The 22,186-nt window shown below is 38.1% G+C and overlaps 1 protein-coding gene across 5 annotated transcripts in view; it reads left to right on the forward strand.

Annotated features, from left to right (window-relative positions):
• The window catches only part of ANKRD28 (ankyrin repeat domain 28), a 205,414-nt gene extending 188,618 nt beyond the window's left edge, over positions 1-16,796 (forward strand). For all 5 annotated transcript variants that reach the window (XM_054020034.1, XM_054020036.1, XM_054020037.1 and 2 more), the window contains 7 exons: positions 758-845; positions 942-1,025; positions 1,600-1,745; positions 1,959-2,041; positions 2,220-2,302; positions 7,086-7,177; positions 14,833-16,796. In XM_054020034.1, the coding sequence (XP_053876009.1) occupies positions 758-845; positions 942-1,025; positions 1,600-1,745; positions 1,959-2,041; positions 2,220-2,302; positions 7,086-7,177; positions 14,833-15,119 (863 nt within the window). In that variant the 3' untranslated portion in view covers positions 15,120-16,796. The remainder of the gene's footprint in view (positions 1-757; positions 846-941; positions 1,026-1,599; positions 1,746-1,958; positions 2,042-2,219; positions 2,303-7,085; positions 7,178-14,832) is intronic.
• Positions 16,797-22,186: the final 5,390 nt, after the last annotated feature.

The following is a 22,186-nucleotide window of genomic DNA, read 5'->3' on the forward strand; positions in this document are numbered from 1 at the left end:
CATTATAGTGAATAATATAGAAGCAAGAACATATTTGTTTATAATTTTACTGTTTAAATTATTTTAAAGTTTGGGTCGTGATTATCTTTCAGCCCATGTTGTGGATGTACTCAATTTGTGACTCCACATTATTCAGCAGTTCAGTGGGGGGGAAAAGCAACCCCCAAAAAATCTCTTTCCACTAGAGAAAGGAGTACAGTGGAAGAAAATCTTCCAACTGAACTAAGTGACTAGTCTATTGAATGAACTGTAAAAAAAAAAAAAAAAAAAAAAAAAAAAAAAAATGGAGATATCCCATTTTCTAGAACTGGAAGGGACCTTGAAAGGTCATCGAGTCCAGCCCCCTGCTTTCACTAGCAGGACCAAGTACTGATTTTGCCCCAGATCCCCAAGTGGCCCCCTCAAGGATTGAACTCACAACCCTGGGTTTAGCAGGCCAATGCTCAAACCACTGAGCTATCCCTCCCCCCGCTACTATATTATAATAACTAAATTAGCTAAACATTCTTCATGTGCCCCAGCCAATGCATCATGACTTCAAAGTTCATAAACTCCTGCAGTACTGAGTGTAGTATTCTGATTGTACTTGTGGCTTCTAGACTCCTGAAAATGCACCGTTTTTGTTAATCCCCAGATATGGCCACATCTTAAGTAATTCAAGTGTGCATTTAAGACTTTCAAATGAAATGTCATTTAATTTACCTTAGCTGTGTGTGTTGTTTGTTTTGTTTTTAATATCTGATTTTAAAACTTTTAGGTCATGACAGCTGTGTAGAGCTTCTTTTGGAACAGGAAGTTTTCCAGAAAATGGAAGGAAATTCTTTCAGCCCATTGCATTGTGCTGTGTAAGGAAGTTCAAGATTACTGTAAAAGATTTCATTACAATATTTAACAAAAGCTCAATCATTCTCTAAGTAACAGTCTGTTTAATTTTTTAATAGCATAAATGACAATGAAGGTGCTGCTGAAATGTTAATCGATACATTGGGTGCTGGCATTGTAAATACAACAGATGCAAAAGGAAGGTAGGAATATAATAACTGCACTTAGGAAACAGTGCACTGCAAACAGTAATCTCCTTGCTTTTGTGTCATAACCTTAATGTTTTTTAAACTTATTTCGCATATTTGTTTTCTTTTCTGTATAAACGCATTTTTTGGTTATATACTGAAAATGTTGTTGGGGATTTTTAAAAACCATGTATTATGTTAATAAAGCTGAATTGGTTTTTTATTGTGTAGGAGAGTTTGGGCATTTTTATAATTGTATAAAAATTTGTACAATATAAATCTTTATGCCTATTAACCATATTTTAGTATTTTGTCCATTTTATTTTTCTAAGTCATCCTTGTCCATATTATGGGCTTACTGGTTGCTAAATATTCATTTTAAATTTGAGGCCAATTATTTTTAAAAACTGAAAAATGATCTTATAATAGCAACTGTGACCACTCTAACAATAATGGCCTTAGTATATTTTTATGGTAGTGACTGCCCATAGTGATACAATTGCAGGATCACAGCCAAAGTTTGCACCTGTGAATAAAGCATTATGTACGTTTCCTGAATGTAAGCCCATTTCCTCTTGATTTCTTTTAGAACCCCCCTTCATGCAGCAGCTTTTACAGATCATGTGGAGTGTTTACAGCTTCTACTCAGTCACAATGCTCAAGTAAATGCTGTAGATTCTTCTGGAAAGACTCCTCTAATGATGGCTGCTGAAAATGGGCAAACTAACACCGTTGGTAAAGAGAGAGCTTAAATATCTTCTACTTTAACTTTTAATAATGTACAGTAATATTCTACTATAGATGTTGTTTTAAAATAACATGTTATGCATTCACACGTTTATTAAAAGTGTATTATTTTAGGTTTTAATCTTCATTTTATAAAGTGGAAAATAGATAATTCCTTTAGAAACACGCTTTTTAGTTAATGCAAAGTTTTATTTCCTTCAGAGGTGCTGGTTAGCAGTGCTAAGGCTGATCTGACCTTGCAAGATAGCAGTAAAAACACAGCACTCCATTTGGCTTGCAGCAAGGTGTGTCAGTTTCTATTTGAGCTCTTTTTTGCATGTTTGTTTGTTAATGAAAAACTATTTTTTAAAATATGATCTTTGTCAAACTCTGTAAAATCTCCAGAAACTATTTCAAAAAGACATACAAAACAATTTCTTCAATGAGTGTGTTATCTGACAAACATGTTTCCTGTATATTTAGGGTCATGAAACTAGTGCCTTGTTAATACTGGAGAAAATTACGGATAGAAACCTCATCAATGCCACCAATGCAGCCTTGCAAACGTATGTATGGCCACTGAACAATATTTTACAGTTGGATTTTCAATATATTTCTGCTGTTAGTAAAGCTAATAATTATATAAACATTTTTAAGTGTTCAGGTTTCCATCTGAATAAGAGAAAGGGATGCTGGAAAAATCTTAAGTCATCATGGCTCAAAGAATTCTACCAGGAATGACACTAATCCTGAGATGATCTGGAGGACAGTAGTCTTGTGGTGTTAATTCTTTATAAACACTATTCAGCTTTTTCTATTAAAAATTAAATAGTTAATTCCAATGATTGTTACAAATGTCTGATTTGCAGTTTTAAAAAAAAAAAAAGCAGGTGAGTTAACTAATTATGAAAATGCTAGCTGGAGAGTACTTTTTGTTTACTTTTATTAAAACAATGTGGCAATCGGAAAACAATGTTTTCTAGCTAACATTACGTCTAAAAACTTTTATCTCGGAACTCTATTTTTTGAGCCCAGTTATAGGGAAATTCAAATGTAAGAAGCATTTCGTACTATAAAACTGTGAAATGTATTTATTTGGAACTGGGATGGAAGATTTTAATAACTGATTCTTCTGTTTTTATTTTCTCTTAAAAAGTGATATTGGCAGCCTAGAACACTTACCCACACGGATTTCTAAAATCTTTTAATTAGGCCTTAACAATCAGAGGAAAACATAAAAATTTATCAGGGCTGCTAAATGACTCTTGGATGTTTTAGCATTAGCAACCCTGTCTTGTTCCTGCTCCCCTGTTGGAATCTCTCTTTCAATTGTTGCTCAAGGGATTTCCTTACAGTATCACCTTCTGTCAATTAGGGGCTGCTTTGATTTGGGAATTAGACAGCTAGGCTCCCTTCTTGCTGCTCACCATATTGGATCTTAAGCAGCATGGAACACACTAAGCAAGAAGAAGAATGTAGCTGAGGCAGTGGCTGGTTGCCCTGGTGCATGGCTAATGAGAGGCAGAAAGAGTTGGAGAGAAAACAAGCTGGGAGACAAAAGGGGGAACAAAAGAAGATAAAGAGAATGGGGACACACTAAGGAGGGTGGAGACAGTCTCTTCTAACTTCTTCCAAACAACCTGAATCAACCATACAGCTCATGTGATCTCCAGGGAAAATCAGTGACTTTTTACTCACTGGCAAGAAGTGTCATGCACTGAGCTGCACAAAACCTGAATAATTTTAATGTTTAAAATATTTTACTGGTATGGAAGCTTATTTTACAGTCCATTATACTGAGTTCTTAAACCAAGTGCATCACAAATTATGTACAATTTTTTTAGCAGGGTGAATGCTGGCAGAAGTAGGCCCAAATTGTAAATAACTTTTTCAAATGGATTTCAGTTTATTCATGGTGTTAAATGCTTCTTACTTCTTTAACTTTAATATTTTGAGCTACAGACAATAGGTGCAATTCTTCTTCAAGTAGTGTCCCTATAAATGCTCCTCTTCAGGTGCACATATGTCTCTCAAGCCCTTGATTGGAGATTTTCAGTTAGCAATGTCCGTTCAGCCCACACTGTTGTCAGGTCCATCTCCATAGTGTTGGTGGTGGTATGCAGGGCATCTTGGCTCCATCCCTTGGGATTTCTGAGAAATAGAGAACACCGTGGAAGGACCTCCCATTCAATAGTTGTAAGCTGCTCTTGGAAACCACAGATGAGTCCTTGCATACTCTAAAGGAGTCTAGGGCTACTTTATAATCCTTGGGTATATGTACACCTACAAATAAGACAGGGTTTAGTATGTCCCAGACTGCCCGCATCCTATTCAGTTTTTTGGGTTCGTAGGTCCACTAACATTCCCCCCACCACACCCCCCGCAGAAAGAGACAGAGATTTCGGAGAGAGAGGGCCTCCCAACCGTCCTCCATGATCACCCAGTCATCTCCAAAGCAACAGGTTTGATGGGTTGGTCGAGGGTTCACATCCTCCTGCACCTCTTGATTTACAGCTGCATCCATTAGCCCACCTCCTGCCTTTAGAGACCACCTTGCCTAGTTCTAGCATGCTGGGAGATGGATCACTACAGACAACTGGGTCATAGAGGTCATAAAATGGATGGTATACCTTAATGTTATGTCCCTCCCTCCCGTTGACACCCCCCCCTTCCCCATCCCCCAGGCATCCCTATACAGCCTCGGTATTAAACATGAGGAAGCATTAAGGCATATGTGTGGGCCAGATGGACACTAACTGAAAATCTCCAACCAAGGGCTCGAGAGGTGCATGTGCATGTGAAGTGGAGCCATCCCTCAGCGGACACATGAAGAACCACAGTTACTGCACAAAGTGTGTAACCTCTTCTTTCCCTTCTGCCCGCACACTATGAGCTTTATTTCTGTGTGGTGAGATTAATTTGGGGATTTTTACAAACTTCATAATAAATGAAAGTCAATATAGAACTAAGTGATCTACCAAAGTTATTGGGTATACTGTGTGCCCTGTTGTGGTTTCTTTTTAAAATCAATTAGATAAATTTAGATTACCATTCCTCTTCGACTGATGCTTTAAAAGAGGATGCATTTATAATGTTTGAGGTAAATCTGTCCGCTTTGCCTGATGGATGTGCCTTGAAAATTTAAAGTTACATCTAATAGTTGAAGGTTTTGAGTAAATAATGAAATCATTGTACTGTGTTCTTTTTGCCACTTCGTGCCTTGTATTGTGAGGAAATTATTTTATCTGCAGAGACAGTTGGAGATCTTAGATTAACTTCTGGCTTTCAGAAACCAATCTAAAAGAAAGGCATTAGTATTTCAACCTAAATTCCCTCTAAGCTCAGGGTACCAAAGGCCGCGCAGAGGTAGGGAGTAGGGTGGGGAGCAAGTTACTTGGGGCATACAGAGGCTGTGGCGGGGGAGAGGTGCTTTCCCCCCTGCTGCAATGCATTCACTTTAACTAGTTTCACAGTAAGTAAGTCAGGTTAAAACTTGGCTCTTAAGACTACCACAATCCTGGGAAAGGGTACTGGGGTTACTAAAGGTTCTAATCTTTTAACCAATTTAAAATCACTAATTACAAAGAAAAGAACTGGAAGTGCAAAAGAGTGTACTCAGCAAGGTTTATATGGTTTTGTATCACTGGCTGCAGTTTAATTGCATCTACTATTGCCACTTTTTACCAGCACAGAGAGTATGTGTACTTTAAATGACTACTTCTAATGCAAAGCTTTCAACTATAACAAACAATATCATCAAATAGTATAGCACAAAAATCTGTGGTACCTTAAATTTGGTTGGGAATGTACTCGGTCTTAAAGATTTCTATTAAATAATTAAGCAAAATTCCATATACCATCACGGACCAAAGGCATGCAACAAGCCAGTAAAAAAACATTTGGGGATGGGGAGGGGAGAAACTGAGAATTTCTGCACAATTTTATTCCTGTTTGTCAAAATTTCGAGAGAAAAGGAGTTCCAAATTTTTGTGTGCAAAATTTTGACCAGCTGTAGTAAAAACCTATTGCCAGGTTTACACTACCCTGAAAAGTAATTTAGCTCCCTCTGCTGGTTTTACGTCAGCAATGTTCTGTCCCTGAGCACATCCTGACATCAAAAATATGAATGCCCAATTAACAGAGAACCTTTGATAAAATGTAGCTTCATTTGGAAGAGCAGGTGATAGCACGCAGCTGTGTTTTCAAATAGAAGAAGAAAGATTTGGTAGGATAAGCTAGTTTAAAGTAACAGCAAATATTATGAACTTCTATACAGATATCTTTAAAGACTTAAAAAGCAAACACCAGTGTTTGTTTTCTTTTTGTTTGTTTTTTTTTTTAAATGATCAGCTTCAGTGTGGGAGGTATGACAGAGTTTTTAAAATTATAATTACTCCCATTTGTGTTAGTAGACCTGCATTTGAGGAAGTAAAGATTAAAGTTTCTGGATGGGATTTCCAGAAGCGCTTAGTGTTTGCTTACCTCTCCTTCACTGGAGTCAATGGGAGAACTTCAGTGGGACCAGAGTTAAGCCAATGCTGACCGCTTTTGAAAAATATCCCACTCTACATAACCAAGGTATGCTGACTCAGCACCTCACATGCAAACCACTTGAATTCAAGTGGTAGGGCCTGAACCCCAACCCTCTGCCCCAGCCCTGAGCCCCTCTCCACACTCCAAACCCCTCGGTCCCACCCCATACCTCCCAACCTCCATATTGGTGAACATAACAAAATTAATTCTGCACATGGATGTAAAAAATTAGAGGGAACATTGATTTCAACTATTTTATATAATAGACTATGATTAGCATCCTGCTAGTGGTACTCTAATAAAAGACTATTGCCAGTGACCTGCATAATTCCTCCGATGTGCTGCAGTCTACTTTCAGATTGCAGTGAAAGATTAGTTATTTTAATTATGGACACAACTAGCTGCTATAATAATCCTAAAGTGGAAAGGGGAACATTTGTTGCCACCCTTTTAACAAGTTCTTTTTAATATTTTTATTATAATAAGGCATGCCAGATTAAGAGTTATTCCCTCACAATGTCATGTCATAAAAAGGAACTAGTTTTACTAGTACATACTTTTTGTTGCAGAAATGTTCTTTGCTGTTGAGAGGAATGAGTATGCAGCTTTAAATTTTTCCTTTTTTTACTTTTAAATAAAGGAAAATAATTTTATTTTTCTTTAATTTTTACATTCTGTAAGAAGTTAAGGAACAGAAGAAATAAAGGATATATACATAGTGTGGTTGTCAATATAGATGGGCACTTCATTCCTAAAATATTATTTCGTATCTTGTTTGGAGGCTTAGTCTATAACCAGGTTTGTTTGTCTTCACAGACCTCTGCATGTTGCTGCTCGAAATGGATTAACAGTTGTAGTTCAAGAACTTTTAGGCAAGGGAGCAAGTGTACTTGCTGTAGATGAAAATGGTAAGAATAAAATTTACCTTGTTTTCTAGTAAGGAACAGTAGTTTATGCTCCTGGTTTGGAAAGTGGTAAACTTTCTTAAGTTTTATACTGGTTATATGATGGAATGCCTTCTTCTAAGAATGGGACATGTGGATGCTGGGTCAGGTTAGCAAAGCAGGAGAAATGGAAGAGCCTGATTATGTTTGGAACATTAATGCAGGTTATCAAACGCAAATAGTTGATTCCACATTGCAGTCTGATTATATTAGGTGTAAATACAATTGTTTTAGCAATATTGGAAACAATCATAAGAGCACAGTATTAGAGTATACTCTTACTTTTGGACATTAGTGACTTGGGTTTAATAGACATGCACTAAAATCTTTTGAGTATACATTTCTAAAAGTAAGTATGTGCCACAGATCCCAGTTTTTGGGTCTCACGCTTCTGGCTTGTAAGAGCTTTGCAGTACATAGAAGCAAGAAAACATTACTGCCTCATCTCAAAGGTGAAATCGTGCACTTTGTAGGGGCATAATGGAATTTAACTCCATCAACTGTCACTTCCTTTTCTCCTATCTGAAAAGCTCTGTAGTCCTTGTGCTGTTTTATTTCCTAGCAAGGAAAGTGATTGAGTGGTTGCTGTTTTTTTCAGCAGAAATGCCTGTGAAATTTATTGTTCCAGTCACTTTTTACGCTTTTTCTCTTTCTCTTGTAACTTCCCATTATGTTTCTGATATTTCACTGCTTAATCTATCTGAAACATTATTTATCATAGGTAGTGGTTGCCACATCAGTAGTTCTCTAAAATGATGAGAGATTAGAAGGGCAAAATATTTTGGGGGGGATTTTTTTAGTTTGTGTAGCTTGTGAATTTGACAGAACTATTTGTCTGATCAGTTTCACTGTTTCCCCTATGTAGTCAGTCAGTCCCCCTGTTTTTGTGTGTTTGTTTCACACTGCAACAGAGGAGAAAGAAACATTTTAGTAAAAATCACAGAATTGTCAGAGGGACTCAAAAGAAAGTGTAGTAAGTGAACTTTTTTAACTTGAATTTTTAATTTCAAATTGAAAGGACCTGTTGCTTTTATCTAATTTAATTATCATTTGGGTTTCTGGTTTTTCTTTATAGCGACAGTTTAATTTCTTTTTTTTTCAGCAGCCCTGGATGTCCATTATGAATACAATCTGGCTTTTTCTTTGGCATGGCCATGTCAACTTAGGATCTGAGATAGCAAAATGATGATGCTTTTAGTTAACAGAGCACAAGTTTCAAGTCTGTCTTATCCTTTTATAAGGGATTGGTAAATCCAGTTCAGGAAAATGGAAGTCATGATAGGCTTAGTGGGAAGGAGAAAACAGAAAGCATTCATTACTACTGCAGCCTTTTCTTTACCTTAGTACAAAAGGTGTGTCATGGGAACAACAAAAACCTTTGCAGGCGTGAGATCTAGAATTCTTGGCATGGTGACTGTTTATCAGTGTAAGTGGATCATTACATGGAATTCATGCAAAAACTGCTGGAATATCTTCTATGTTGGCCTGTCTAGGTTACAGGTATCTTCCCTGTGTTAATTTAATAGAAATTTGGCTTTTTATGACTATGGAAAAGATAGATCAACTTCAGTTTAGCCCTCCACGTTCCAATTTATGAGAGAATTGCTGCATTTAAAACTCTGTTAAAAATCTTCTTCGTAATAACCTCCAGTATCATAGGCAATTAATATCTTTAGCTGATAAAACCTCTTTCTGAGCCACTAGATTCTTGTGACCTCGTGTTTTAATTTTAAACTTTTATTCCTAGCTTCAATTTAATCTCTTAGGATTAAATTCACTTGATATAACTGATTGTATTAAGTTTTAGGTAAGAGTCATGGTGGAAATTAATCCTAAATTCCATCTGTTACCACTTCAATCATTCAGTAATTTTCCTCTGCTGTCTGTCTTTGTGAAGCTCTTTGTCACCAAGTAAATTTGAAAAGCTTTATTGAATTTTATTAAATCAGGCAAGTGCTACCCAGCCATAAGTTTATCAAGTTTTTTTCCTTCATTTGGCACCAGAACATTAAGTAAGTTTTGGTCTAAGAAAACCTTCAAAAATTGTTCACAAGACTACATAACTTTAGCTAAACTGCCTTTAACTTGTCATATAAAAGGTGCCTTTGATCAATAGTATACGAGTGATAGCAGCCAGTCTCAGACTTCAGGTGTACAGAGCATCTACATGAGTTTTCTACTTCTGCTAAACATCATTTTCTGGACTCTGTATTTTCTACAATGATTCATTGTCATGTCAGTGCTGCAAAACCTGGTTATGTGTCAGCTCTTCCCATGCTCTGTTTAAATTTGTTTAGGATGCCTCTATGGGTATGCTTGAGGCATGGTAGCTCTCTCTCAATCCTCTCTCAATAATCCTTTTTATTGATGAGTAGAATATGACTAATGTCTTCTTCCCCTCAGAGTGGGAGGAATCTTCTTTTGTTCACTTTTATTAGTATTCGTTGAGCTTATTGTATTCAGCTCTGTCTTCACTTATAGTACTGGAGCTTTTAAAATCTCTAAGGGGAGGCAGTGTTGCCGAGCACTGGACTGAGTTCTATTCCTCTGCCTGCCACTGGTGATTTGCTGGGTGATGTCACCTCCCGGTGCCTCAGTTTCCGTATCTGTAAAATGTGGGTAATGATATTTGCCACCTTTGTAAAGCACTTAGAGATGTATGGCTGAAAAGTGCTATATAAGAACTGGTGGTTGAGGGCACAGATGTCCATTATCCCTTCTTGAGACAAGCAGTCATCTCATCTTTTAGGTATATTTAAACACAGAATGTGTTAGAGATCTCTCCCAGCTGGTGCGAGACAGACGCTCAATCCCGATTATAAATAGTACTTTTAGAGTAATTATTAAATGTAAATAATTTGTTTAATCTTCAGACTGGCCTGTAGTTTTATTTTTTCAGCATTTAATCTGGAATGTCATGTTCCAGATAACACTGGTCAACAGGTCATTAACAAGTAGCATGTCTTAAAAATTTCAACAATAAAAAGCAATTGTATTTCTTCTTTGCATTAATTTCACGATAGCGCACAAATAGTAGAAATAGTGACACACATGGTCAGTTTAAACAAATCTGTTTTACTTGTCACCTTCACAAGAGATCTGCAGCATTGATAAATGTTATCTGGAGTTCTGTGCATTGAGTATCAATAGTGAGCCTTCTTCTGTTCTGCCCTGTCTGCCTGAAATGCCCTCTTCATCCCAGTACAGCAGTCTCTAAAAGCCCTTTCCTTTGAATCCTCCTCAAAATGCACATCTCCTGTAAAGACTGTCATTGTTCACTTTAACCTGCAGATGCTATGATTTGTTGTAAACGCTAAAAAAAAAAAACTGCTGCACTGTTGAACATCCCTGTCACATGGTCAGCTGGTGCTTTTTGAACTCTAATTATCTGATTTTTTTTCTTGGATTGAATGCTCCTTGGGGCAGGAACTGTCTTACTCTGTTCTGTACAGTGTCAAGCACAATGTCTATACTCAGCAAATAAATAATAATTTTAATACAAGCTCTTCTTCCCCCCCATTTGCTGTTCTTCCTTAATATTGTCCCATGTAAATACAATATTATTTTATGTGACAAGTTGTTAGTTGTCTGTGCAGTTACCTAACGTACAACACCAGTTGAACAGACAATAACAATTGTTGAGGTTTCCTTAAAAAGCTTGAGCAACTGGATCTACTTTTACAACAAAAACAATTCCTTAGCACGTAGAATATATGCTGATGAAATAAAAATTGCCTCTTTGACACCTTGTTACAGTATGGACCTGTTTACACGCGGATGTCGGGGCAGGGCCTCGGGCAGAAGGGGCGGGGCTAGGGGGTCAGCATCCCTCAGCCAGCCCTTCCAGGCCGCCTGGTCCACGCTGCCCGGGTTCCCGTGGCGCTTTAAAGGCGCTGCTGCGGTAGTGGTGTCTGGAGCCCCGGGCCCTTTTAAATCGCCAGCCCCGGGGCAGTTGCTCCCTTTGGCGCCCCGCCTGTCGATGGCTGAGGGGGGGCAAAAGGGGCAGGGACCTTAAAGCACTGCAGGGTCCTTTGCCGGGCAGCGCTTTAACATTGCTGCGCCCTTCCACCACCCCACCCCGTTGGCAGCCCAGTGCTGCCACAGCAAAGGACCATCCTTAAAGTGCTGCCACAGCAGCATTTAACGTCTCTGCCCTTTTTGCCTTCCCCGTCGGTAGCACTGCTAGTAGGGTCCCTACCAGCAGAGCCGCCGACGGGGATGGTCAGCAACGTTAAAGCACTGCCATGGCAAAGGACCGTCCTTAAAGCTTTAACGTTGCTGCCCCTTCCTCCTCTTCCCCCCACCCCCCGTTGGCGGTAAAGACACACAACACGTTTCCGCTCCGCACTTCCTGTCGATTTCTATGTCAGTGAGTTAGTGAGCAAATCTATAGCGCTACATAGCAAGTTCCTGTACCGTGTATTAACGAGTCTCGCCTGTTAAATAGGTAGCACTGGGAGGCAAAATCACAATAACAATCAGATGCCCCAGATAATCATCTTCCAAGAATATTAAAGGAGTTGGCATATGAAATTGCAAATCCAATAGCAAGATTTTTTTAATTAATTTTCAAACTAGGGGGTCATAGCCTAGATGACTGAAAAATTGCTAATATAAGAAAGGAAAAAACCTGACCCAGGCAACTACAGGTCTGTTAGATTGACTTCAATTGTACACAAGGTCTTAGAGCACATTTTGAAAGAGAGAGTAATTAAATACATGGAGGTAAACAGTAACTGGGATAACCTAAAACATGGTTTACAAAAGGTAGATTTTGCCAGACCAACCTGATCTTTGAGAAGATAACCAATGTTTTAGAAAAAGGAAATATAGTAGACCTAATCTACCTTGATTTCAGCAAAGCATCAGATATTGTTCCACTTAGGTCTGGAAATTGTTAGTTAAATTGGAGAAGACGGGGATTAATCCAAAGTTGGGTAAGGAAACGATTAAATGGGGAGACTACAACATGTCATATCGAAAGGAGAACTATCTGGCTGAAGGGTAGTTGCTACTGGAGTTCCTGGAGGATTGCTCTTGGGCCCAATCTTATTTAACATTTGCATTAATGATCTTGGCACAAAAAGTGGGAGTATGCTAATAAAATTTGCAGATGACACAAAGTTGGGAGGTACTGCCAATACAGAGGAGGACCAGAGTATCACACAAGATCTGGATGACCTTGAAAAGTGGAGTAATAGAAATTGAATGAAATGTAATAGTGCAAGTCATGCGCTTAGGGACTAACAAATATTTGCTATAAACTGGAGATTTACTAGTTGGAAGCAATAGAGGAGGGGAAAGACCTGGGTGTATTGGTCAATCACAGGATGACTATGAGCCACCAGTGCGATGCTGTCATGAAAAAGGCTAATGCAATCCTAGGATGCATTAGGTGAGGCGTTTCCAATAGAGATAGGGAAGCAGGGTGGATTTGATTTAAATCATGATTTAAATCACTAGCCAGGAAGCCTCGATTTAATCATGGATTTGTAAAAGTGCATTCTTGTTGGCTGTTAGAACCTTATTACATATTCTTCACAACTCAGAGACAGATGTAGGTTTCATTTTTAGAAGGTACACACTGTACATTTTTAAAGTGATTTATTTTGAAAAATTTTCAGATGAAACACTTTGTATGCATGCCTGTCTTACCCACAGGTAGAGGAACTTCCTTAAAATATTCCCAAATGGGGCCTCTTTTACGGCCTGCTGCCATTATAAGTTTTCCCTTCTAGTGAGAAAATGGCATGGTAGATCTCAAATCAATGAAGGCTGCACCCAGAAAGACCTCAAGACTTCTGGAATATGCTGCTTAAACAGTTTCACTTTTGTTTCTACTGCCTGTCCCTCCCTTCTCACATTTATCTCCAGACTTCTTCTCCTTGTCCAGATCTATTCCACCCCCAACAATCTTCTATTCATTTAACTTTTTGAAACTGTACTTTTAGAGAGAGGTAAGGGATTGTCTCTGTGTACACAAATTTGCAGAGGGACAATAGGATTGAGGTCTGTCACTTCTCACCTCTATATATTGTTTATTTAAAAACATTTTTGCTGTTAACAAGCATGTTATCTCTGGAAACACAAATCCACAGTTTGAGAACTGCAAAACTAAGCATCTGTGATGGTATCTTCTAGACTGAGTCTCATTGGGAAGATAGAAAGATTAACCTAAATAATCTATACAGAAGCCCGTGGAACTCCATAAGATTGGGTCCATAATCCATGAACTATTGGAACTTATTTACAAAACTTTTCTTAAACATTACATTAATATATTGTCTCATGCTATAGAATTAGAATTTATAACCCCTATTCCATGATAAAATATCTTTGAGCTATGATAGGTTTTTTCCTCAAAATGCACTTTATAAAAAAAATCCAATTTAAAAAAAAAAAAAATTTAAATCCAATTTTTATCCACAATGCGATTGATGGACCTGTCCTCCATGAATCAATTTTCACTTGTTTTTTTTTTTGTTTTTTTTTTTTTTGATAAACACTAATAAATTCCTAGGAAATCTTAAAATAAAAACCGAAAACAAAGTGCCTTGTGGGTGCTATATCCACAAGAAGTTCCATTCATTGAGATACTGCTGACTTGGGACCAAAATTGTAGCTCCACACTCCTTAAAGTCATAATCTACATGGTGGGGTAATGCACACTATGGGGTTTAAATTCTAAAGCATACTAAAGTGTGGCGCATTTATTGGTCCATGTAGACCCTGCTGGTACAGCACACTAGGGAACCTTGAGTGTGCAACGTAGTGCTGTTTGAAATAGTACTGAGTTGAAGCAAGAAGACTGCAAGTTCTAACCCACTAATGCAGTTGACATTTCTTCAATATTTTGTGGATTTCTTAGTTTATCTCTTTCATATCTCCTTATTTTATATTGCTATTTAGTAACAAAACATAGATTGCTTAAATTATACCAGTACAAAAATTGTTTAACATCTCACTTTCACTGGTCACCCTTATGTTTTGCCAACTTGCCTTGGGGCAAATATTTCGGTAAGACTGCTTACTCTGAAATGAACAGCTGTGCAGATATTCCTTATCCTGGAGCTTTACATGTTTGCAATTGTTTTTTATAATGGCTATTTAAAATACCTATAGATTTCCTGCAAAATTAATTATTGGTTGCATTTAGTTAACTGGAACAAGAATTACCTGTCTTCATTCAGTTAACTTCCTGGCTGCTTGAAATCCCAGTTTTTCTCCCTGACCCCAAAATTCCTAACTTTGCCTAATCTATCAAATTCTACCCTCCCAAATCTTCTGATTTCCCAGGGTTTTATCTTTCTTCCTGATCATCAGCCCTGCTGCCTGTATGGTATATTGTAACCTGTTTAGCTAAGGGTGTGTGTGTGTGTGTGTGGAGAGAGAGAGAGAGAGAGACTATAATCAGCAGGTAAACATTGTAATACTTTTGTAACAGCAAAACTTTACAAGAATAAATGATATTGTAATTTTAAATTGTTTAATTTTATGTTCCTTTTTAAACAGAACTAAGCAATTTAAACGTTTTTACAGCTGTCTGATTGAAAGCTCTTGAAGAATTTGTACACTTTCTATTTTTTAAACAAAGGTTTTGATTTTATTTTGATTTCTAGGTTACACACCAGCTTTGGCCTGTGCTCCCAATAAGGACGTGGCTGATTGTCTAGCTCTCATTTTGGCCACGATGATGCCTGTTTCATCAAGCAGCACTTTACCTTCCCTTACATTCAATGCCATTAATCATTACACCAGCACCTCAAAAACTGTCACGTTTGACTCCTTGCCAATCATGAGGAGTGAACATAGCTCTTATTGTAGTTTCAACAACATTGGCAGGGAAGATGGCTACCCATATACAGAAGAGGATGAGCTTAATGACTCAGATTCTGAGACCTATTAAGAAGCTTCATCTGGAGGTCTGAAGAGTGAGCCCAGTCATCTGAAGGTCAGAATTGTGCTTTTGGAAAAAAAAGCAGTCCGTGTTTGATTACAAGAGGACAGACCTACGAGAAGATTTGGGTTTTTTTTAATTGTGGGTGCATATGAAAGATCTGTGTGTGACACTAGGAGGATTTTAAAGAGCAGGTTTTGCAAAAGAAGCATAAATTCTTGAAAAATACTTGGAATCTACAGCAAAAAAAATTAAGAATGTCAAAACTGTTTTATTTAATTGTACATTACCATTTTGTTTGTGGTGCCAGGAGTAACTTCTCCAGACTCTGCACCCTAGTCTATGTAAATGAACAACACTATTGTACAACAAAAAGGACATTTGATTTAACTATAATCAATAAAACTAAAACCATTTTGAAGGCAATAAATGAGTTTGGTACAGTAGGCATTGTGTGTGCAGCAAATTGCCAAAGGACCAAATAAAGATTTTTTTAATTAAATACCTTTTTGTGGAAACTGGAATAGGTTAAATGAGATGTTGTCTTAACCAAACCTTAATTATTTCTGGGAATGAAGCTTAGATTTGGTTTTAAATGTTGGTTTTTTTTTTTTATAATCTAAAAGCCTTCCGACACTATTAAATGTACCATGAAAGAAAGCAGATGTATCTTTCAGTTTTGTTTTTTCTTTTAGATTAAACAAAAATGAACTTGTCATACTTTTATAAAGCTTAAAAAAAACCAGCTAACAAGGTACAGTCAGGGTGTTACATGTACAGTGTAATAAACAAGGGGAGGGGTGGGAGGGAAGCAGTAATTGTTGCACAGTTTTAGATTTTTAACTTCTGGGTTTTAAATTGAGATATTTTTATTTAAATACATGAAGGGTAATTTACTGAGAAAATGAAACTGCATAAAATTTTAAATGTAATCTCCTGACACCCTGTTGTGGCTGAAAGTTCTTAGAGAATGGATTATCAACAATTCACCCACTTATTTACATCATAAAGTTTGTAAGTGAGATTAAGTCTGTGCCTCCATATTGTATTTCTTTTAAATCCTGGAGTTCTGAGTGGGGGGGAAGGTGAATTTAAAAGAAAGTTTCCCTGTTATCAAAAGGTACAATGTTGGGTCTTCGGGAAGAAATATCTGTGGTGTTCTCTATTTAAAAAATCAATAGAAGATGCAGGCCCCTGTAGTATAGTACAAACCTGCCCTCAGTCTTTTTATTTATAACAGACTACTGTTTAAAAAAAAAAAAAAAAAGCGCCTGAAAAATGGAAGACTGAAGTTTGTCTGTTAAATGAGTATTTAGTTTATTGGGTTCTGCTTTAACTATAACTATTACTTTTAAAGTTAAATTACTTACGCACATGCAAGGGATTCTTGCATGTCCAGGTAAAATACAAATAAACTGAATCCCAATTACCTTTTATCCTTTTTGTATTGTGAAACTGGAAACCTTAATGCCATTGTAAATTATCAGCTGGTTTTCTGAACATAAAGTGTGGAAAAACAGGACAGTATTTTGATCTATTTGATAATTTTGTGGGTTTTTTGAAGAATTAATGAGCATGTACATAGAAATAGTGATTGCTTGAATACTGTATTTACCTGCACTCTTTCAGTACATCAAGATTCCTGTATATTTTACAGAGTATAATAAAACCCAGATGTGAGTTGTATTTAATGAATAATTTATTTGTATCTGTGTACCATACTTAAGCAGTAATTACAAAGATTCTTTTGTTGAATAACTATTAGAATTTATAAAATTTATTTTACAAAGGCTTTGCTGTCCTTTTAATTCCAAAGTGCATGTAAATAATTCAGATTTACAATCACTTTACAAGGAAGACCTAGGTGATGTTTAATTACTGTTTAGAATCTAGGTTGCCTTGTAAGCATCACCTTTCTTGTTAGGAGTTCATAAATATTGATTAATGGCAGAAACAGCATATTGCATATATGATCCTTCCACACTATAGAGAGTTGGGGAGTCCATGCTTTTTCTATACCACACTGTCCTCTGAATCTTCTTTGGAGTTCTTTATTGTTTAGCCACACTTTTGATTCACTACATCTAATCAGTATCTTATCAGTAACCTGGTAATTTCTATGATGATCTGATTTGAACCAGTTGAGACAAGATTTTCCCCACACTGCAAAGAAGAGTATTGACTTAGGTCACATGCTTGTTGTCTGAAAGGTAACATCTGTGATATTTCAGTTAATGGTGCTTTTCAGTTTTTGCTGCTCCCTAAGAACTGTGAGACGGTCTTACTGAATGCAGCTGAAATCTGTACTAGCAAATGTTTCTGCTCTTAACTCTTCAAGGTGTGATAATTTTATCTCAAGATGGTCTGTTGCCTTGGCCTGTGTGGGTCCTCCATCCCGCCCCCCAGAGAAAAAGGACAGTAATTTATAGGATGGCTGACAATTACCTAATTTGAAATGTTCCTAGGTTGAAAACTAGGTCACTTAGGGCAGGCCATCGGTCCCCGAAAGAAGCCTATTGATTTAAATGCATTGCTAACTTTTTCCTATTTTTAAAAAGGCACTAAAAAGAAAAAAAAAACATCAAAACAACCCTCACCAACCTCTTCTCATGATCCATTGCAGCTTATGGTTGGAGGAAGCAGCTTGTGTCTGTTTTGTTCCTTAGCATGGTATTCTCTTTAACTAATGTTCTTTGTGAGTTTGCCATTTTTGGGTCTAAGCTGCCTCTGCTCTTAATGCTGTTAAATAATTTTTTTTAATCTTTATATGAGTTTAGAATTGCAGTGAGCCACTAATATGAACATAAGAATGGCCATACTGGGTCAGACCAAAGGTCCACCTAGCCCAGTATCCTGTTTTTCTGACAGTGGCTGGTCCCAGATGCTTGAGGGAATGAACAGCCAGAGCAATTATCAAGTGATCCATCCTGTGTCATCCAGTCCCAGCTTCTGGCAGCAGAGAGTTTGGGACACCCAGATTGCATGGGGTTGTGTCCCTGACCATCTTGGCTAATAGCCACTGATGGACCTATCATCCATGAACTTATCCAGTTCTTTATTGAATCAGTGATCCTTTTTTTGGGCCTTCACAACATCCCATGGCAATGAATTCCACAGGTTTTGTGAAGAAGTACTTCCTTTTGTTTGTTTTAAGCCTGCTGCCTATTAATTTCATTGGGTGACCCCTGTTTCTTGTGTTATGTGAAGGGTAAATAAAACTCCCTTATTCACTTACTCTGCACCTTTCATGACTGGATACACCTTTACCATATCCCCCCTTAGTTGTCCCTTTTCTAAGATGAACAGTCCGTTTTTTTAAAATCTCTCCTCGTATAAAAGCTGTTCCATTCCCCTAATCATTTTTGTTGCACTTCTCTGTACTTTTTAAAATTCTAATATCTGTTTTGAGATGGGGTTATCAGAATTGTACGCAGTATTCATGGTGTGGGCATACCATGTATTTATATAGTGTCATGTTTTCTGTCTTATCTATCCCTTTCCTAATGGCTCCTAACAGTCTGTGAGCTTTTTTGACAGTCTCTGCACATTGAGCAGATATTTTCAGAGAACTGTCCATGATGATCACAAACTTCCTTGAATAGTAACAGTTAATTTAGACTCCATTATTTTGTATGTATAGTTGCAATTATGTTTTCCAGTGTCAAACTCCCAGTATAACTTGAACTGCTGTTGCCAACTGTTAATGTGTCCACAGATTTTTTTTGAGTTGCACCCATCTGGCCTAAATCTCATTTTCACAAAGGCCCCTTTTAACCACTCTGATCATGTAAAAGGGCTTTATGGGTGCGTTAGTATACATGAGCATCAAATCAGGCCCACTGATTACAAGGATACGGTCTTATTCCAAAAAGTGTGTGTGTGTGTAATTTAAAAAAAAAAAAAGGCATGCAAATGTGTTTAAAGAATAGGTTGCTATGGTTAATGACTCATTGAAATGGCATGAAATAGAACGTTCCACATTTATATACAACAGATTAAACAAGCTTGCCCGTGGATGCTCTTTTTCAAACTTCTAGAATCACAGACATGTAGGGCTGAAAGGGACCTCGAAGTCGTTCAGTCCAGCCACCTGTGAGAGGCAGGACCAAGTAAACCTAGACTCACACTGGCAGGCATGGGATTTTCTACTCCTTAACTACCCATATAGTTAGAAAGTTTTTCCTGATATCTAACCTAAATCTCCCTAGTTGCAGATTAAGACCATTACTTCTTGTCCTACCTTCAGTGGACATGGAGAACAGTCGATCACAGGCCTCTCTATAACAGCCCTTAACATATTTGAAGACTGTTTTTTTTTTAATCAGATCCCCACCTCAGTGCTCTTTTCTCAAGACTAAATTATGTTTGAGTCAAACCTATTTCGAAAGTTCATAGTCTGTATGGAGACTTTTAAATTAAATGCTTAATTTGTAATGAATGAGGTGCCGGGGTTTAAGAAATTTTTTTACTTTCATAACTGATGTGGCAAGCCCAGAGGTGCCCAGGCTATGAAGTGCCAAGCCCAGAGGTGCTGGCGCTCAGCTCTGGCACACCCTGCCACAAATTAAGCAATTCTTTCCAGAAAAGAACATTGCAGACTGTGTCTTGCTAGTATAATTTCTCAATGTACAGATTAGTGGTACATGATTATTACAACATGCTTTACCCAGAAGCCTTCTGGGATTATCAGCAAGGCTAGTCTGAATTCTGTTTTATCAATGGACCATTCAACTGCTCAAATACATGTGCCTTGCTAAGAAGAGGGAACAGGATGATATGCCTTAACCACAGCAGCCTAATGAGCCGTTGGCTCAGGGGAACTGACTTTAGAGCAGTGGTTCCCAAACTTTAACAGCCCGCGAACCCCTTTCACTAAGTTGTGAAATCTCATGAACCCCCTCCTAAAAATGAATATTTCCAGGGATTTACGTTTAAATTTCCTCAGTGTGATGGATGCGCTTGCTTTGCTCTGCATAGCTCTTGGAAGTCCTGAATCACTGCTGGCTTCCCCGCTGACGGGGGTAGGGCTTGGGCTGCCAGCCCCGCGCGGAGCGCTGGGGTTCGGACTGCAGGCTCCCCCGCTGACGGGGGCAAGGCTCCAGCTGCCAGCCCAAACTGTCCTGTCCCGCTCTCCCTGAGGCTCGGGCTGTCTGCCCTGCAACCGGGCCCCACCTGCTGCCTCCAATGCCCGGGGTCCTCTGGCCACCATTAGTGAAATTTTTCTGATGAATCCCTGTAAAGTTCTGCAAACCCCACTTTGGGAACCACTGCTTTAGAGTGATGCTGCATTTGACAAACGAAATTGTCACCCACAGACTGTTGTGTGTGGACTGTACAAAGCAATCCTTACATGCGTAATCTCATTAAAATCAATAAATCTGTTCTCGTGGGTATGGCTTAAGATCTGGCCCTTTGTTTTTTTTCCTCTGTCGTTTTCCGCTTCCCTCCACCCAAAATTTTTTACTTCAAAACTCAGAATTGTATGAATAGAGTTAGAATTCTCTCACATACACTCCCACACCCTTTAACAAAGGTATATTTCCTGGTTACGCTGTACCTCTGAGAATTCTGCTTGTGTGGATTATCTCCCTAACTCTTATCCTCCCTTCATTAAAATTATGAAGCTAGATTTTTATCTTAAGCACCATCATTATTAAAATTCATGACTTGAGACTTTTGCCTATAGCTGTACACCCACCTCTGATAAAAGTTGAACAAAAATTACCAAGAATCACAAAGTTTAACTACAGTGCACCAACACAAATGACCAGAGGCTGAACTCTGGGTGAGAGTTTATATTCCCCAAGAAGTCATGAGGGTTCTTTTTTTCTTGTGTAAAAAAAAAAAAAAATAAATTCAAAATAAAAGGTGGGGAACTAGAATGGGTTTACAGTAGTTGACTCTGGCTTGGGCTTTGTTTGCCAAGGTCAAAGGCTCTTCGCTGTTATACCATATGTGGAATTTGCACCCAAAATACAAAACACTGATTTTTGGTGAAGTTTATTCTGTCTAAGCTTTTCAAAACTGACTTGATGTGGTAGGTACTACCATTTTTGGGTCCCCAATTTTAGATCAGGCCTGATCTCCAGAGGATGGAAGCTTTTTCTGAAAATTAGGCTCTTTTCAAGTGTCTCATGTTCAGGACCCAAAATTAATAGTCATTTTTGAGAAATCTTGGCTCTCCTCCTTTGACTTTTGTCCTTTGTCATGGGTAGCTATGGCCATGGCCAAATTGGAGATTTATGAATGACTCTGGCAGTATAGGAACCCAAGTAACATGGGTATCTCGGCAGACTCCTTTTCCTTTCCCCTTCACATCTGGGCTGTTTCCAAATCTTGCTTCTGCTTACACCACAATGTTGCTAAGATTCAATCTTTTCTCTGTCTACCCAACCGGAACTCTGGGCTCTTATTGTGCCCCCAGTACACAAATACAAACACTGCTCTGGCACAGATACCAGCCATGATGCCCTCTGTCTGCATCTCCTATAACTACCTCTGCATTTTGTTCTTCCAGGCTACACATTAGGCACAGATTCTCCTTGAGCAGGTCCACCAAGCTCATTACCTTCCTGCCTTCAAATTCTCTACAAGACCAACTTCAGAAATTAGCCAATTAATGGCTAAGTAACTGGGAATAGTTATAAAACACACACCTCTATATAGACACAAAACTATCACAATATGTCCAAACACAGCCTTGACCACTTTGTTTTATATTGTCCCCTTTCATCTACCTTTTGTATGTGAATTGGGGGGAGCGGGAGGTAACCTGTAATTTTTTCAGAGTAGGGATTTGCCTTTTGTTTATACAACACTAAACACATTTTTGGGTGCTACTGTAATATAAGTAATGGGATAGCACTGCATACGTAGGCACAAAAGAATGGCCAATCCGTACTGTCAGGTTGGCTATGGATCTTAATGGCCCAGTGGTCTTTTCCTTTATGCCAGCTCCTAAGTAGCTGTGAACCTGTGGGAAGAAGCTGAACAGTGCTGCCATATTATTTTGATATTCTGATCACATTAATAATGAGAAAATATTGCTTTCCAAAGTCGTCAGGAACCTGTTGCAA

Source organism: Malaclemys terrapin, chromosome 2, assembly GCF_027887155.1.
Source record: "Malaclemys terrapin pileata isolate rMalTer1 chromosome 2, rMalTer1.hap1, whole genome shotgun sequence".
In the NCBI taxonomy this organism is placed as follows: domain Eukaryota; kingdom Metazoa; phylum Chordata; order Testudines; family Emydidae; genus Malaclemys; species Malaclemys terrapin.